At 40.9% G+C, this 18,521-nt stretch overlaps 1 protein-coding gene across 1 annotated transcript; it reads left to right on the forward strand.

Annotated features, from left to right (window-relative positions):
* The first annotated feature begins 2,272 nt into the window (after positions 1-2,272).
* On the forward strand, positions 2,273-8,814 carry LOC149837449 (pyrophosphate-energized vacuolar membrane proton pump). Its single transcript, XM_090006051.1, has 8 exons — positions 2,273-2,690; positions 5,050-5,624; positions 5,747-6,130; positions 6,231-6,313; positions 6,413-6,743; positions 7,415-7,825; positions 7,901-7,960; positions 8,320-8,814. The coding sequence occupies exons 1-8, from the start codon at positions 2,441-2,443 to the stop codon at positions 8,521-8,523; spliced, it is 2,298 nt and encodes a 765-aa protein (XP_089862177.1). The 5' UTR covers positions 2,273-2,440; the 3' UTR covers positions 8,524-8,814.
* The last annotated feature ends 9,707 nt before the right edge of the window (positions 8,815-18,521 follow it).

The raw sequence follows: 18,521 nt of genomic DNA on the forward strand, positions 1-18,521 counted from the left end.
AAGGCAACAAACACTTTTGCAATATCATAGAAGGTGCTGGCCATATGACTTTTACAACCATAAAATTGACAAATTACCTGACCATCCTTCTGGTCATGTTGAGATGCCCTGAAATGCCCTTAATTATCTATATTTTTAAGGTTTTGAAAATTCTAGAAGAAGGAATTAAAATGTCCCCTCTTTCACTACCACCGCAACTGTTACGACCTCAACCACACACCTTTTGAGAGAAGAAGGTGATTGCTGATGATTCAACTGACTGGAGAGACTTTACATTCAACATTTGAAGTCACTTTTCTTGGTTAAGTAGGAAGTCAAAAAACTTAGACAACTTATTGAGAGAGGAAGTAGTAACGGTTGTTATAAAACATTTATATTCTTGGGAGAGGCCATTTAGGGTGAATTGAACCTGGTCTCTATCAGAGACAAGTTCATTATCTGTGCAAAAGAAATCCATAAGAAACTTGACATGATTTAATTGAAGGATACAAATACTTGAATGAGACACATAAGATTGTTTTAATGCAATCCATGCTTCCTTGGCAAATGCGATTCAAATAATTTGTCCCAATACAAATTATGTATTTGTAGCCTTAATCCAACTCAATGCAAGTTGATCAACCCGTTTCATGAAATAAATTATGAGTTTGGTTTCAACTGCTCGCCTTCTTTGATATACGGACTTTACGGAGAGAAGGACATCACGAACTTAATCTAGAAATGCCACAACAAGTAATTGTCTCTATCCAGCTTGATGGATATCAAAGAGGAAAACATGTTCCATTGAATTGCTGGGTTGGGATTCAAAGAAGATGAGCTTGACACCATATCAAACGACAACATGGAGAGCACACTACAACCACAACTTCATAAGAGAAAACCTATGCTCTGATACCATGTAAAGATCCAAGCTTGCGTTAATCGACACACACAAAGACATTTTTTTACGTGGTTCGGTCTAACACAACGTACGTCCACGGGAAAGCTCTATTTCTCTCTCTACTTGACACAGAGAGGGAGGAGATGATCTTTATTTACATAGGCACATACAAGAGAGAGTTTCTTTATGTGATCAGAGACCTCTTTGATCAAACTTGGGAATGACTATAATTTATGATCTTCTTGGAGCCCATACTGGGCTGGCTTCCCCTGATAGAGAGAAGTCCTGCTGGGCGTCCAACCAGGGGGTGGCGTCTTCTGGTCAAAAGTCTAAATGAGAGGAATCATCATGCTGCACAGAATGTTTGTCTAGCTGAGATGCATCATGTGGGACGCTGAGATGGTCATCACGTTGGACTCTGAACATGGATCATTTGGATCAGGAGCAGCTTAATGCAGGCCAGGATCCATCATCTTAACAACTTAATGGGACCTCTTCTGTGAAGTAAAACTCCAGGTTAAGGACATGACAATCCAGCCTTAGGTGCCTCAAAGCAATGACCCCACGAACCAGCAGGATTCGATCCTGGGTGGTCAGCTTGATACGAACAAACGCACTGTCATGTTGATGTGTTTTGAAAGCGAATAGCACGAATCCATCTGGCCTCCCCATGCAAATAGCTGGTCCGTTTGGCTTCATTCCGTCACACATTAGGGTTTTAACTTTAACCACAGCGTTCTTCTTTGGATTTGTTAGCAACTCGAACAAATGAGGGTTCATGACCAAATCAAAAGGCAGACTGCCTGCCTAACTAAAGTTGTTGGTAACGAATCTGACGCCTCAGTGGATCCGTGCTGGATCTGGTTGGGTCATTCCAGACTCAAGAGTCGGACGGATCGTCACAGCCCACCTACGCTGTTCATCGTTATCCAGATGAAAGGGGTATTTTGGTACATTAGCCCTCCAGATAACGACCCTGTGAAAAAATAGACTGAAGGCAGGTTAACCCTGAACTAAATTACCAAAGGGTACTTAACAGCTAGGGTTGGGCGTTTGCTTCTCATTCAAAGCTACCGCGACGCATCTATTCAGTACCAAACAAACAAAACCAATAAATATCTACCCAATAAGAAAAAAGAAAGAAAGAGTGAGAAAATAAGGCTGGAAAATGAAGGATAATTTTGAAAAAACAGGCTAATTATCTCATCTCAAATGAATGCACGCCATCCAACAAACGGTTTTCCAGATCAACACAACTTCGCCACCACCCATTTGCCCTTCGCAAATATCCGTTACCCGGAAATTTCAAAAAAAGAAAAAATAAGAAAAAAAAAAAACAAAAATATTCGTACACCAAACGCCTCTCAAATACGCCCTAAAGAAAACGAATAAGCACGCGACTGTCTCTCACTTGCTACCCCTGCCCCTGCCCCCCTCTTTCTCTACAAAAGCACAAGACTGGAGGCGTTCAAGTTTCACTCGAACGCTTCCTCCTAGCGCCGACGCCTCCTTCTCTTTTCGAGCTGCTGTTTTCGACCGGAATCCGGAGAGGAAAGGAAAATGGGTGCGACCATAGTGTCGGATACCCTGACGGAGATACTGATCCCGGTGGCGGCCGTAGTGGGGATCGCTTTCGCGCTGGTGCAGTGGGTGCTGGTGTCGCGGGTGAAGCTGTCTCCGGAGAGGCACTCCCCTTCCTCCAACAACGACAAGAACGGCCTCTCCGACTACCTGATCGAGGAGGAGGAGGGCCTCAACGACCACAATGTCGTCCTCAAGTGCGCTGAGATCCAGACCGCCATCTCTGAAGGTATATTCGTCTCTCTCTCTCTCTCTTTCTGTGAGTGAGTGAGAGTGCGCGAATAGACCATCGTTCGTTCCTAGTGAATCTTGTGGACGTTGATTTAAAATTTGCTTTTTGAGGGAGATTTGCTTTTGGGGTTTGTTGTTGGGCTGATATTGTTATTGTTATTATTGTTTCTTGTGATCGTTGGTGGCTTAGGGTTAGGGTTTTGGGCAGAAGAATGTGGTGGGTCTTTTGAGAATCGCTCCACGATATCTGCAGCTCACTCACCAGTGGCTGTTCCTTTCCCTTTTCCAATAATAACAATGTTATTGGTGCTGACGACGAAAGGGAAAATGACGTATTATTTTTTCCCAAATCTCTTTTTCTCGCAGCCTTCGTCTGTCTGATTGTATATGCCTTTAATTATTTATTAATTTTGTGCACCCATATTGTCAAAGTTACCTCTTTTAAGAGGTTCGTTGTCTTTAGTATGTCAGGGACTCTCGGGTCATTTGGATGCCATTCGTCCATGTGTCTGATGAACGGTGCCCTGGAAACCATTTTTTCCCTATTTTGTTTTCAACCGTGCATTATATTGAATTTGGATTCCGTTTATCTAAACGATGAATGGCTCTGAAGTAACTCGTGGTAGGGGTGGTGGTTATCATCACCATCTTGTCGTCGCCCTGATTTTATCTTTCTCTCGTGTGTTGTGTGGTGGTTATCATCACCATCTTGCCGTCATCATCATTACCATCATGTGGTTGTGGCCCTGGGGCCTGGTTTTCGTGAGTATAGTGACCATTGAGTGGGTGTCGGTGCTATTTGCGTCGTTAGGAGGGGGAATGAATGTGTTGTTCACCGACCCCTCTAATGCCCTGAGAGTTGGGTGGGATTCTGAAACTAACTCTGGTGGGGTTCTAGGTCCCACCACATGGTGAGGCATTTGCTGTTGGCCGCTGATGATTGATGGTATTGGTGGGTAAAGTGTGTTGTGCCCCATCGCAGGATCTCTCATGATTGTTGTGAACAAAGCTTCCCTTTTGTTAGGTGACCGTGTATAGAGTCGTATCTAAAGCGAGGTGGCCATCTCTACTACGTTTAGTGGTGACTTCCTAAATCTTGGCGTTCTTTTTTATTGGATAATCTAAAGGAAAAACTGTCTCATCACTGACCATACAATGGTTGACCTCAGGTTGTTAAAACCCTTGAGGTCCCCTGCCCACCGGGGGGAGTACACCCAGCTTCGACCTTTGCAGCAAGAGATCGCTTAAATGTGAAATATATGGCTCTTCTTCCTTATTAAGGAGCACTAGGGTTTGAAGCTTTGAGTTCTGTGGGGTAGAGAAAAATGGAATCCCTAACCCGTCCCAAGTAAATTAGAGTATTTACAATATACTTTTTTAACACTATGTAAGACAACACTTGGGCTAGCTGGATCAGAGGCTATCCAGCAAATATAATAATAGCCCAACAAAGCCAACCCACAATGTTACTTGGATCGGGTTTGGGCCAACCAGTCACTAATTTTTATGTGCTACGTCGATACTAGGCTTCAGACCGGGTAACTGAGACAAACCCGGCCTGTTCCTAGTGTTAAAAAAAAAGAAAACATTGGTGTCATGTCACTTTTAAAACATATATTCTGTTTACTCAGTAATGTCATGTTTTCATAAGACGCCTCACTCACTTTTCTGTTATTATATTCAAACCGGTATTATAATCCACGAGTGTGTGGCCACCCTCCTTGTCCAGAGATTGTTTTCATTGATGCGTCTCATTTTATGTGCTCCCTCCTATTTGTGTTTAATGAAAAAGATGTAAAATCATTGCTGTTTATTATAGAGTATAGTATTTATGATTGATATGTCCCTACCAATGTTAGAAGTTGTTGGGTTGAATGCAATAGCTGGTCCATCGGGGCTCTATTTCTCGTCAAGTGTTATTTCCCTAGCTTCCTTGTCCAAAGAAGAGGAAAATGAAGAGTTTTTTCTTTTCCTTTTTGTAAATTTCATCATAGTTCTCCTCTAGATGGAATCAAAATTACCTGTTTTGTCTCGCTTGTCGCTTGTGGTGCTTATGATGCTTGCTTTCCTACAACAACGGACCCATCATCCCATGGACTTTTGGATCAGTCGTTAACAACTATATTCTAGTTGTGGCTAAGATTGCTTCTTGTGATTTTAGTGGGTTCATAGATTAATTTATTAAAAACCAGCTGCTTAATTTCTGAAATCTGTTCTGCCTTTTCTCTTGATTTTATTGACCAAATTTCACCCTCTTTTCTTGCCTTGTGTTGATCGCATGCTTCTTCATGCATGAAAGATCCACCCAACACCGTATCTGCGTTAATCAATAACGTTTTTGTGCATACTCGTTGCAGGTGCCACTTCATTCCTCTTCACTGAATATCAGTATGTGGGTGTTTTCATGGTTGCCTTTGCTATCTTGATATTTCTCTTCCTTGGTTCCGTGGAGGGGTTCAGTACGAAAAGCCAGCCATGTACCTACAACAAGGACAAGATATGCAAACCTGCTCTTGCCAATGCTATTTTCAGTACTGTATCCTTCTTGCTGGGTGCAGTCACCTCTGTGGTGTCTGGTTTCCTTGGAATGAAAATTGCCACATTTGCAAATGCACGAACAACTCTGGAGGCAAGGAAAGGTGTTGGGAAAGCTTTTATTACCGCATTCAGGTCCGGTTCAGTTATGGGATTTCTTCTTGCTGCAAATGGGCTTCTTGTGCTCTATATAACCATCAACCTCTTCAAGTTATACTATGGTGATGACTGGGAGGGGCTCTTTGAAGCCATTACTGGTTATGGCCTTGGTGGTTCTTCCATGGCTCTCTTTGGAAGAGTTGGTGGAGGAATCTATACTAAGGCTGCCGATGTTGGTGCAGATCTTGTAGGAAAAGTTGAGAGGAACATTCCTGAGGATGACCCACGTAACCCAGCTGTAAGAATTTTGGAATCTTTTCATTGTTGTTATTGCTACAATCATGATCCTGCTGTTGTATTGATTTCTCTATTGTCGTTTTTCTCTCGTATCCTACTCATGTAAGCATATGTTTGGTTCAGGTGATTGCTGATAATGTGGGTGACAACGTTGGAGATATTGCAGGAATGGGATCTGATCTTTTTGGTTCATATGCTGAGGCGTCTTGTGCAGCACTTGTCGTTGCTTCAATTTCCTCATTTGGAATCAATCATGAGCTGACATCTATGTGTTTTCCACTGCTTGTTAGCTCTATGGGTATTTTGGTATGCTTGATTACCACACTTTTTGCAACCGATTTCTTTGAGATCAAGGCAGTGAAGGAAATCGAACCGGCACTGAAGAAGCAGCTTATCATCTCCACTGCTTTGATGACTGCTGGAATTGCGATTGTTGCCTGGCTTGCTCTCCCACCATCCTTCACAATTTTCAATTTCGGAGTTCAGAAGTCTGTGAAGAACTGGCAAGTGATATTTTGTTTTACTGCTGACAGAACAGAGTAGAATGATCTCTTTATGTTGTTAATTGCTCATTTCTTATTTTAAATGCTTTGTGTGTGACAGGGAGCTCTTCTTTTGTGTTGCCATTGGTTTATGGGCTGGGCTTGTTATTGGATTTGTAACTGAATATTACACCAGCAATGCTTATAGGTACTTGATATCATTGTTATTATTTTTATTATGAATCTGGTGCTTTTACATGTTCAGAGAGACTGAATCAAAGTTCACATCAACCTGCTTCCTTTGCAGTCCTGTGCAAGATGTCGCAGATTCTTGCAGGACCGGAGCTGCAACAAATGTTATTTTTGGCCTTGCCTTGGGATACAAGTCTGTCATTATCCCAATTTTTGCTATTGCTGTGAGCATCTTTGTGAGTTTTAGCCTTGCTGCCATGTACGGGATTGCCGTAGCTGCACTCGGAATGCTCAGCACAATTGCCACTGGGTTGGCCATTGATGCTTATGGTCCTATCAGTGACAATGCTGGTGGTATTGCTGAGATGGCTGGAATGAGCCACAGGATCCGTGAAAGAACTGATGCCCTTGATGCTGCTGGAAACACCACCGCTGCAATTGGCAAGGTATGATCACTTTCATGATCCAGTATTTCCTCGGGATGTGATTTTGTCATGATACTTAATTTGAACTGATTGTTCTTTCCCATGCAAGAAGCCCTGAAAATTGCATCAATACCTTCCATTTGCTGAATGAGATGAATAATTGGTAGGCGTGCAGATGTTTTTTATTGCATCATAAAAACTTGAAATTTGTGTTTCTAACGTACAAAATAAGGTGCTTTTAGATATTCTTGATATATTTGTTCAATTTTATAGCAGTATGATGTTCTCATACTATGAGCAACCTTTGACTTCAAAGCTCAAAGGATATCAGAGAGGATCTTTTTTCAGTCATAGCACATTGCGTTAATGCTGCTTGTAGGCTTATTAATTTTTACAGTAGTCATAGCACACATTTCATTAATGCTGCTTGTAGGCTTATTAAGTTCCAAAGCTGTTAGGCATATCATCATGCACAAGGGACCTTATTAAGCACTCTAATACATTGAGGTTTTTAACATACGTTTTGCCTGCATAGTTTCATGTCTTTGAATGTAAGCACAGTTTGGATCATGACATGCCAGGTATGCTAGGTTGTGCAACCAATTGTCCCTGTTATTGTACTAGAGTGCTTACATTGATGTACAATACCTTCTTGAGGGTTTACTTGGTTGTTGCTGCTGTTCGCACTCTAGGGTTTTGCAATTGGATCTGCTGCTCTGGTTTCACTTGCCCTCTTTGGAGCTTTTGTCAGCCGGGCAGCAATTTCCACTGTAGATGTCCTGACCCCAAAGGTTTTCATTGGGTTGATCGTGGGCGCCATGCTTCCTTACTGGTTTTCAGCCATGACAATGAAGAGTGTCGGCAGCGCAGCCCTCAAAATGGTTGAGGAAGTTCGGAGGCAGTTCAATACCATTCCAGGTCTCATGGAGGGTATTGCGAAACCAGACTACGCAACCTGTGTCAAGATATCCACGGATGCATCTATCAGGGAGATGATCCCTCCTGGTGCGCTCGTTATGCTCACTCCCCTCATTGTGGGGACCCTCTTTGGCGTGGAGACTCTGTCTGGAGTACTCGCTGGTGCCCTTGTTTCTGGTGTACAGGTATGACAGTTTATTGATTGACGTTTTCCATCCTCAGCTGTTTTTTATTCACTTCTTTTCTCTTATTTTGGACAGATTGCCATATCAGCATCCAATACTGGTGGTGCATGGGACAACGCCAAGAAGTATATTGAGGTACCAATGTGAACTGCCTGCTTGTTTTTCCTTGTTCTGTCAGGATTTTGTGCGTACTATACTGTCCGCCTTCCTGTTGATGCTTTGCATCTCGTTATATTCCTTGAATGGTTAGCTTCTTGGGTAATCAGTCAAAAATATGGTCGTCTAGTCTGTCCTTGAGGGGATGCAACGGCCATAATATGTTAGATTGGGGGTTCAAAAGCATGTGAAAGGAGGGCTCAGATGATTGTTTGGGTTTATTTAATTCAGTGGGTTTTCCTTGATGTTTTCTTCCTTTTTATAATTTAGATAGGTGGTTCTTCCTCCTAGAAATGGTACTAACATACGGATGGGACAAAATTGTATGATACTGACAGGCTGGCGTCTCAGAGCATGCAAGGTCTCTTGGCCCCAAAGGATCAGACGCACACAAGGCTGCCGTGATAGGTGACACGATTGGAGACCCGCTCAAGGACACATCTGGCCCATCCCTCAACATATTGATCAAGCTGATGGCTGTTGAATCGCTTGTTTTCGCCCCATTCTTTGCCAGACACGGTGGTATTCTCTTCAAGATCTAAAAGCTCGAAGAGGACGGGTGATGGTTGCTGCGGTCCCATGGATCTCTCTTTCTTTTATCCCCCTATTTTTCCTAGTGATAATTTACTTGTTCTGGCCCATGTCTTCCGGATCACCCACAATGTGTGAGTTCTCGTTATCTTTTACTCATAAAATGAAAGTGGTAGCCTGTTCCCATCGTTTTTCTGTTCTTGCTTTTGCGGCTTGTTGGGCTTAATATTATGCCATCCGTGTAACATCAACAATTTTCCTTGGGAATACAGAGAAGGAACTAAAATGGGGTTGGAAGATAACACTTTATGCTCCTTGATTATAGCCATTATTAGTTTGAAATGTTTAAAGTCTGGATTTGAAATGAAGGATCATCAGGTGATTAATGCACAAATGTTCGTGCAATCATATTGCACCTGCACCTGATCTTTTCACTACCCCTGGCTTTACTTGGCGATGGTACCGTGTCCTCTGGGCCTAGAGGCACATGCTCGTTCCAGAGTTGACCTCCATTCTCATTCTTTCTCCAACTGTGTTGGATTTTTCCGGCAATTGCCTGTTTTAAAAAGAATGCGGTTCGTGGTCAAGGGGTCAGAGGACAAAGGACTTAACCCACAAAAAATGACAGCTTGTCAAGCTCTAGATCAACCGGAGCGATATGGTCATGGTGGTTGGATGCCGTTCACCTCTTTGAATGATTAAGGGGATCCAGGTGACCTAACCAGGACCAGGAGCCATCACATGGCACACTTTGAGTGTGCCTCTGTACCTGGCTGCCTTTCATCTGTTTTTGAGTCTCACAACTGATAGACCGGTGGAGCATAAAATCAGATGAAAGTCTGCCAGGTGCAGAGGCCATGTGATGGCACCTGATCTTTGCTCCAGGTGACCTGGGTACCCCTGATCTGATCTTCAGTCCTTCCCAGTCTTTCATCGTTGGAACCAAATGAGGAACCTCCATTCAGTCAGGGGTGCCAGGCTTTTTATAGCATTATTTTCGAGAACATCTTTTTACCACCCAATCCTTCTCCTGCTAGAGAGAGATGTTGTAGCCTTGCTGCCAGTGGCTAGAATGCCATCCCCTATTTCACTGGAATCAAGCTTTCTCTCTCTCCTATGCCTTTGTGTTTTAAGTCTTTACCCTCTCAAACTGTCAAAAAAGTCAAAGCAGCCTGATGCTATTGCCACGTTTCATTAGGTAAATGTTTCTAGGTGGAAGCCTTTTAACTTGAGCTGTCATCTTCTTCTACCAATGCAGACACTTGTCAATTTGAAAAAAAAAAATCAAGAGCAGTTTTCATGATTCAGACTCACCTTGTAGTTGATATTTTATGTCAGGATCCAACCTTTCTTAAATTCCAAATCTATACCTAAAGAAGTGGATATAGAAAAATTGTTTCTAGTTTTCTAAAAAATATTGAATATGATCTTGGTTTAACCCCTCCCTACCAATAAAATTGTTCCTTTGTGACTTATATTGCAAAATTGCATCTAGAGTCTGTTTTGCTTTCATTGAGTTTGATGTAAGCTATTCGGTTCAGGTTAATCAATACCCCGAAGGGACAACCCGTATACTTGAACTGTAAGAGGCCTACGGGCTAAATTGTGAATGAATTAAATGCATTGAGCTTTTTTTTATTCACCCTTGTTGTGATTGCTTTTTGTGATTACAATTCTTCTCCCTCTATTCTCTCTTACACTCTGATTACAAGCTTTCGCAACTGGCAAGCAAGCGATAAGAAGACTTGCGATGGTAAGAAAGGATCGTCGCACCGCACTGGCTTATTGAAAAAAATAAGCCTGTGACAAGTGGTATCAGATCCCCTTCTCGTGCTGAAGAAGGAACTCCAGAGTCGGTGTCGACAGACACGCCAACATGCTACAATTTGTGAGCAAGACATCGTGGTGCCCTATCAAAACTTATGTAACACCAAAGGTAAGACAGTTGCCGAACCTGAGGAGATGGGTTCATCTCGGGGCCAAGTGCAAATAGCTGCAAGTGTCAACAAGCTGGTGGAAGATGTGATTTCATGCAAAGAAGTGATTTTACGCGCAATTGAATCATTCGGTGGACTGAATGATGTGGTAGCGAACCTACAAGAGCAGGTGATCTTACTGATGGGACAAGTCACTTCGTTAACAACAACAATGGCTAACTTGCATACTGAAGTAGGAAAGCTTCAGTTGAAGAATTGCACATTGCAGCGGATAGTGACCCTAAATGGGAGAAATGATGAGAGGCAATCAAGGATTGACGTGTCAAGACCAACAAAGTTTAATGGTTCTCGCGATAGCAAAGCTATTAAGAACTTCTTGTTCAAAGTAGAAGACTACTTGGATATTCAGAACGTGATAGTTGAAGATCTCAGGATTAAGGCTGTAGTAGCTCTACTGGATGAAGATGTCATCGCTTGGTGGAGGCGGAAGTGCAGTGACATGGAGAGGGGTTAATGTGTGATAGACACCTTTGACGACTTCAAAATGAAACTGCACAACTACTTTATGCTGATGAATGCGCAAAGACAGGCTTATAGGATGGTGTCAGATCTTAAACATAATGGTTTGTTGCAAGACTATGTAAGGAACTCATGTATCTGAAAATCATTACGAATAAAAAGTCTACTTCAACAATGGTAGACTCTGGGGCCACACACAATTTTGTCTCACGAGAAGAGGCAGAGCGGTTAGGCATGAAGCCTGGGCCAAAACAAAAGACCATCAAGGCAGTGAACTCTGAGGCCAAGCTCATCCTTGATGAAGCAAGAGATGTGGCTATCCAAATTAGGAGTTGGGTCGACAAGGCCAACTTCTCTGTGGTGCCCCTAGATGATTTTAAGATAATTTTGGATATAGAGTTTCTGCGCAACCAGAATGTGATGCTGCTGCCAAAGTTTAACTCGTTGACAATTTTAGGGCCAAACCTATCACACATAGCTCAGTGCCTTACTAAGAAAAATAAGACTTCAATGTTATCGTCAATGCAATTGAAGAAGGGTGTCAAGCGTGGAGAGAAGACAGTTTTAGTTGTCGTGCACGTAGAAGAAGGGAAGGTGCAAGCAACATTGTCGCTGACCCTAGCCCCATTGTTAGTGGAGTTTCGGGGGGTGATGCCTCCGAAATTGTCAAAGCGTCTACCACCAAGACGCGAGGTCGACCATAAGATTGAGTTATTCCTAGGAGCGAAGCCTCCCGTAATAGTTCCATACTGTATGGTGCCAGCTGAGCTGAAGGAGCTGCACAGGCAACTGGATGAGATGTTAGATGCAGGCATCGTTTATCCATCAAAAGCACCAATTGACATCCCAGTCCTATTTCAGATGAAACATGATGGCTCCAAGCTGTTGTGTGTGGACTATTGTGCACTAAAAAAGGTCATGGTAAAGAACAAGTACCTGTTACCACTAATAACGGACTTGTTCGATCAGTTGGGCAATGCTCGAGTCTTTTCAAAGCTAGACTTGAGATCGAGTTATTGGCAGGTGAGGATTGCAGATGGTGATAAACCGAAGATAACTCGTGTCACCCGCTATGGTGCTTATGAATTCTTAGTAATGCCATTCGGGTTGACGAATGCTCAAGCCACATTCATGACCCTAATGAATAAGATTTTCTACCTTCACTTAAACAAATTCGTGGTAGTCTACTTGGATGACATCGTGATCTATAACAACAATATGGAGGAACATGTCGGGCACTTATGAACAGTGTTTCGGGTACTAAAGGTGAATGACCTATGTTAAACAAGAGAAGTGACTCTTCGGTCAGGAGGAGATCAGCTTCCTCGGCCATGTTGTGGGGTGTGGTGTGCTGCACATGGATGGGCAAAAGATAAGAGCCATACAAGAATGGGTTTCGCCATGCAAAGTGCTAGAGTTGCGGTCATTCCTTGGTTTGACTAATTACTATCGACGATTCATTGAAGGTTACTCCCTTATTACTGCACCCCTCATTGACCTGTTAAAGAAGAATTGGTTATGGCTCTCAACCGGAGCATGCCAAGATGCCTTTGACAGCTTGAAGAAAGCATTACTGAGAGAGTCAGTGTTGCTACTGCTTGATCACTCGAGACACTTTAAAGTCCACACAGACGTCTCAGACTTTGCCATCGGCAGAGTTATTATGCAGGACGACCATCCAATCACATATGAGAGTCGTAAGCTAAAAGATGCAGAGAGGTGTTACACGGTGCATGAACATGAGATAACAACCATCGTGTATTGCCTCAGGACCTGGCAAGACTATCTTTTGGGTGCCCAGTTCATCGTCAAGACAGATAATTTTGCCACGAGCTATTTTCAGACATAGAAGAAGCTGACGCCAAAGCAAGCTCGGTGGCAGATGTTTTTGGCTGAATTTGACTTTGCTTTATAGTACAAGATTGGGAAGACCAATGTAGTTGCAGATGCCTTGAGCCACAAGGCTAAACTGGCTGCTGCACGTGGAGAACCCTTTAAAGTGCATTTGGAGGGCACTTTGGTGAGTTGCATCTACGAAGGTACGCGGTAGGATCCGACAGCGCAACACATTGTTTCTCTAGCGCAGACAAAGAAGACTCGACGATTTTGGCTATAGGATGGTCTCCTCGTGACAAAAGGGGGCGCATCTTTGTGCCATAGTGGGGAAGCCTCCATCGAGAATTGCTTAAGGAGTGTCATGATACATTATAGACCGACCATCGTAGTTAGAAGCGGATCCTAACACTCCTTGAGCACGACTACTATTGGCTGCAAATGAGAGACGACGTGGAGGGGTATGTGTGAACGTGCCTTATCTGCCAGCAAGACAAGGAGACCAACCAAAAGACAGTCGGTCTCCTTGAGCCTCTATCGATTCCAGAACGTCCTTGGAAAAGCATCTCCATAGACTTTATTATTAGTTTGTCGAAGATAGATGACACCAGCTCCATCCTAGTGGTGGTTGATCATTTCTCAAAGTATGCCACCTTTATCCTAGCTTCTAAGGAGTGCCCTGCAGAGTTGTTTGTAAAGCATGTGGTGAAATATTATGGCATACCAAAGAGCATTGTGAGTGATCGCGATGCTCGCTTCACGGGCAAGTTCTAGCGTAAAGTATTTTGGCTACTTGGTTATGATTTGCTATTTTCAATAAGCTTTCATCCGCAGACCGATGTGCAAACAGAGCACATCAATAAAATACTTGAGCAGTACCTTAGGTACTTTGTTAGTGTCAATCAGAAAAATTGGGTAAAGCTCCTTGACATGGCATAATTCTATTACAATCTAAAGAAGAGCGAGTCTTCAGGCCACAACCTGTTTGAAATAGTCATGGGGCAGCAGCGGCTGACTCCGCACACTCATGCCTCACAAGAAAAAGGAAGGTCATCCTTCGCCTATCAATTTGTTCGAGACTGGCACGAGCAAAATGAGTTGACGAATATATTCCTACACAAGGCAAGAAAAAGAATGAAGAAGTGGGTGGACAAGCATCGTCGGTCCGCTGGGTTCCAAGTTGGGGACCAAGTGTTGGTGAAGCTTTATCCTGGTCGCACATGCATCTTCTGCGGGCGGCACTGCGAACTGATCAGAAAGCATGAAGGACCATTCACCATCACAAAGAAGGTGGGCAAACTGGCGTACAAGCTGGAGTTGCCCCCAGATTTTAAGATGTACCTGGTGTTTCACGTGTGCAACCTCAAACAGTTCTATACAAATGACGGAGATCCGAAACGTAGCGTGCCACAATGCGCTTTCATCATGCAGAGAGCCCCGACAACACAACGAGCCGAGAAGCACCTCAGTCAGATCCTTCGCCACAATATCAATTATTTGAGCGAAGCGAAGAAATACCTAGTGTGCAGTGGAAGGAAACAACGAAACCTACGTGGGAGCCAGCTTTCCGGATGAACAATCGCTACTCGGTTGAAGTCCATGGCTTACCATGAAGTAGATGGCATGGAGGATGACACATGATTTGAAGGGGAGAGCATGTTTTCTTGTGACTTACATTGTAAAGTTGTGTCTAGAGTCTGTTTTTCTTTCGTTAAGTCTGATGTAAGGTACTTGGTTTAGGTTAATCAATACCCCGAAGGGGCAACCCGTATACTTGAACTGTAAGAGGCCTACGAGCTAAATTGTGAATGAATTAAATGTGTTGAGCTTTCTTTTATTCACCTTCGTTGTGATTGCTTCTTGTGATTGTAATTCTTCTCACTCTATTTTTTCTTGCTCTATTGCAATCTGATTACAAGCTTTCGTGACTGGCAAGCGAGCGATAAAAATGCTTACGGTGGTAAGGAAAGATCGTCGCATCGCGCTGGCCTATTGAAGAAAATAGGCCTATGACAAAAATAGTGGAAAACTTAGAGTTTCGTAAAGTTCCTACTTTACTTTTTCTAAAAGCATACCATTGCCTTTTCAAACGTAGAAAATTTACAAAATCACACACAACCTTTGACATATTTACAAAGACATGCTTAACATTGGAGAAATTACATTGAACCGCCAGATTTAAGAAACATATTCTCAAACAACGGCCTACCCTCATTCTAGTCATCTTACCCTAGTTGAATTGGGGTTAGCCATGACAAGAGTACCATTTTCCCCTTACATTCAGTGTGACTGTCTGCTATGTGTTTGTTGCCTTGGGTTAGACGATGGTTTGTAGGGTTGCCCCACTCATCGCCTGAACCTTGTTGTCATGAGAACACTGACGCCTGAATCAAGCTACTGAGAGAAACATACATCTGTCGGGGACTATGGCTGCCTGAACTACGCTTGAGGAACATCATCAACCCATTCATTAAATCAACTTGGAACTGATTAGGTGAATTAACCAAACTTCCTGATCTGGCAAAATTCAATCAAGTTCTTCAGTGGATACAAACAAATTCTTTGATTTTTCAGTTTCTTTATTGATTTAGTACCTTTCTAATTTCTTTTCTTTGACAACAAAAAACAAATTATCCCACTCTCTAAACCCACAATCACACACTCCCTACCCATTAACAACAAACTCCACGTCAACAAAAAATCGAACAAGTATGAAAAGATAATTTTAACCACATAAATAGTATCAACCCATGGCTCCATGATTCTCCATCAAAATCAGGAAAACAAAAGAACCCCAATCTCCAATCTCGAAGCAAACCAATGCCTAAAATTCAGGTATATATATATATATATATATATATATATATATATATATATATATATATATATATATATATATATATATATATATATATATATATATATATATATATATATATATATATAGAGAGAGAGAGAGAGAGAGAGAGAGAGAGAGAGAGAGATGGTATAGCTGATGATATTGGGTGCCATAGAAAGGAGTGGCTGGTAGTCTCCAACAGCAAGTTTGTCCAGTAAAAGCAGGGCTCCAATAACCCCTAAGATGGGGGCAATGATAAAGGGAGAGGGAAAAAACGTCTTTTTACTTAATTAACCGTAGATAAACTATTTTAGTTACAGTAGGAGGTTGTTTGAGCATATGTTTCTTAATCCAAGTGGTCTTTTGTAATTTCTCACAGATGATGCCTTTGTAAATACGTCAAAGGTTGAGCGTGTTTTTGTAAAGTTTTCTTAAATGCATGATGTGAAGAAAACAAAAGAGATTGGTATTTTCATTATTTTAGAACACTTAATTTAACTCTAGTTAAGTGGATGAGGGTAATGATAGGTTACTCAGATCCTCGTTTTGCCAATTGTCGGAAAAACATAGATATTGTAGAAAATTCAGAAAAATAAAGACGTATCTATTTGAAATTCTAGGCAATAAGTACGTCTGTAAATGAAAATGGGAAGATGTGGTATATGCCAAAAATGATGCGTTCCTGAAATGTCCTATCATTTTTTAAATCTGCACCATGTCCAAATTTAAAAATTGTTTTACTGTAAAAAGACTATTTTTTACTGGGTATAAGATTTTTTTTAGATATGCAAACTTCCTCACAAATATCTAAATATCCAAATTTCTTCGCATATATGATTTTTTTTAAAATATAAGAATTTCTTTTCAAATATGCGATTTTTCTCTTAATTATAAAAATATGCAAATTTTCTTCTAAATATGTACATTTTTACCTAAATATGCAATTTTTTTCTTAAAAACTTTAACAACACTTTTGCAAATACTAGGCCTGAGACCCTTTGCTTGACTTGTCTTGACATTCACAAATACAATACCACATTCATAACCATGATTTGCAAATATTTCAAAAATATGCAATTTCCTTTTTACTAAAATTGCATAAGGGGCACATGCTGAAAGACATTCTTAAATATGTGACCACATTAGTGTGTGAAGGTCACATTCACAAATGTGAGATTATTTTATTAAAAAAAAATGCACAATTTGAGGACCTTCGTAACTCATGGTTGCTAATATTTTAGAAACGTGATAGCCTCATTTTAATAAAATTGCATAATGGGCATAGACCTTTGTGTGAGAGAAAATTCACATATTTAAGAAAAAAATTATATATTTAGATATTTAGGAGGAAGTTCGCATATCAAGAAAAAATTAGTTTGTTTGAAAGGTAGAAAGGTCCTTTTATAATCAAAATTTTATGAATTTAGACATCAAGCAAATTTTGAAAATTATAGGATATTTCAAAAAACACATTATTTTTGTTGTACATTACAATCATTTTTCAATAAATATTTACCAATATTTGATTTTGACCAAAAACATGCCCTTGGACTTTGATGCGAGTCAGGCCATTGTGTCATACCAAAAGGGCGTATGCCACATTGCACATCACACACGAAATGTATGTTCACGTCACAGGGGGGGACAGATAGCAGTGAGCTGGTGCTATCCACCAAATCAAGTGTGTTCGAGAATGTGGTTGGCAGCTACCACATTACACACATATATATATATATGCACTTTTATGATGGTAATGTACCACCATAACTTATTGAGGTATACAATTGATTTACAATAATCCAAGATCCAAATACAAAATCTAATTGTTGGATTATGTTTAGCATATGAAATTTATTACTTTCACGTATTAAATTTGACTCAAATATAATGTTTTATATTATTTTTAAATCACCTTTATTTTTATGAATAGTGAGCCGTTGATTGTCAGAGTCTCTATGAAGTATTAAACATGACCAAACCTTTTTATACAGTAAATAAATCATGCTAAATACATTTGCACGATTAAATTTTACCATTTAGTGGTTAGATCTACACAAACAAGACTGTGTACCACTCTATGCTATCATAGTCTAGAATCACCATATATATATATATATATATATATATATATAGTGCATGGTAGCTGTGCAATTCTTAGGTGCACAACTACTTGTGCAACTTTGTGGGCCGTCCATCTTGCCTGCGATGTACTACCACAAAAAAAGAAAGAAAAAAGCTAAAAAATGTGCATTTTTCCATTTTTTTAATTTTTAGCGCGGTTAGAAGTCAGTCACTAAAGGCCCCAGCAGAAACTAGGGCTTTTAGTGATGGTGTTTTGACCGTCGCTAAAGGTCCCAATTTTCACTGGGACCTTTAGTGGCGGTGAAAAACTGTGCTAAAAGGCAAAAATGCTTGCGTTGGACTATCTATCAAGGCTGCGATAGATAACCCATCTGTTTGTGCTGGTAGCTGCGTACCTAAGGGTTGCACAACTACCACTATATATATATATATATATATATATATATATATATATATATATATATATATATATATATATATATATATATATATATATATATATATGGTGTAATACCACCATAACTTATGGAGGTATACACTTGATTTACATTGACCCATGCTCCAAACACAAAACCTAATAGTTGGATTATGTTTAGCATATTCAATTTATTACTTTCATGTGTTAAATTTGACTCAAATATGATGTTTTATATAATTTTTAAACCACCCTTATTTTTAAGAATTATGAGCCATTAATTGTCACCCTCTCAAAAATGAAATATTATGAAGTATTAAGCACCACAAAACCTTTTTAAATAGTAAATAAATCACACTAAATACATTTGTACAATTAGGGTTA

This window comes from Nuphar pumila, chromosome 5 (assembly GCF_984573655.1).
Source record: "Nuphar pumila chromosome 5, dmNupPumi1.hap1.1, whole genome shotgun sequence".
NCBI classification, from domain to species: Eukaryota; Viridiplantae; Streptophyta; class Magnoliopsida; order Nymphaeales; family Nymphaeaceae; genus Nuphar; species Nuphar pumila.

Excerpts from the sequence above, each read along its gene's own strand:
- LOC149837449 (XM_090006051.1), top strand. The coding sequence starts at position 2,441 with ATGGGTGCGACCATAGTGTCGGATACCCTGACGGAGATACTGATCCCG. Across the intron at positions 2,691-5,049 it reads CCAGACCGCCATCTCTGAAG|GTGCCACTTCATTCCTCTTC; the intron begins GTATATTCGTCT and ends TACTCGTTGCAG. Across the intron at positions 7,826-7,900 it reads CCCTTGTTTCTGGTGTACAG|ATTGCCATATCAGCATCCAA; the intron begins GTATGACAGTTT and ends TATTTTGGACAG.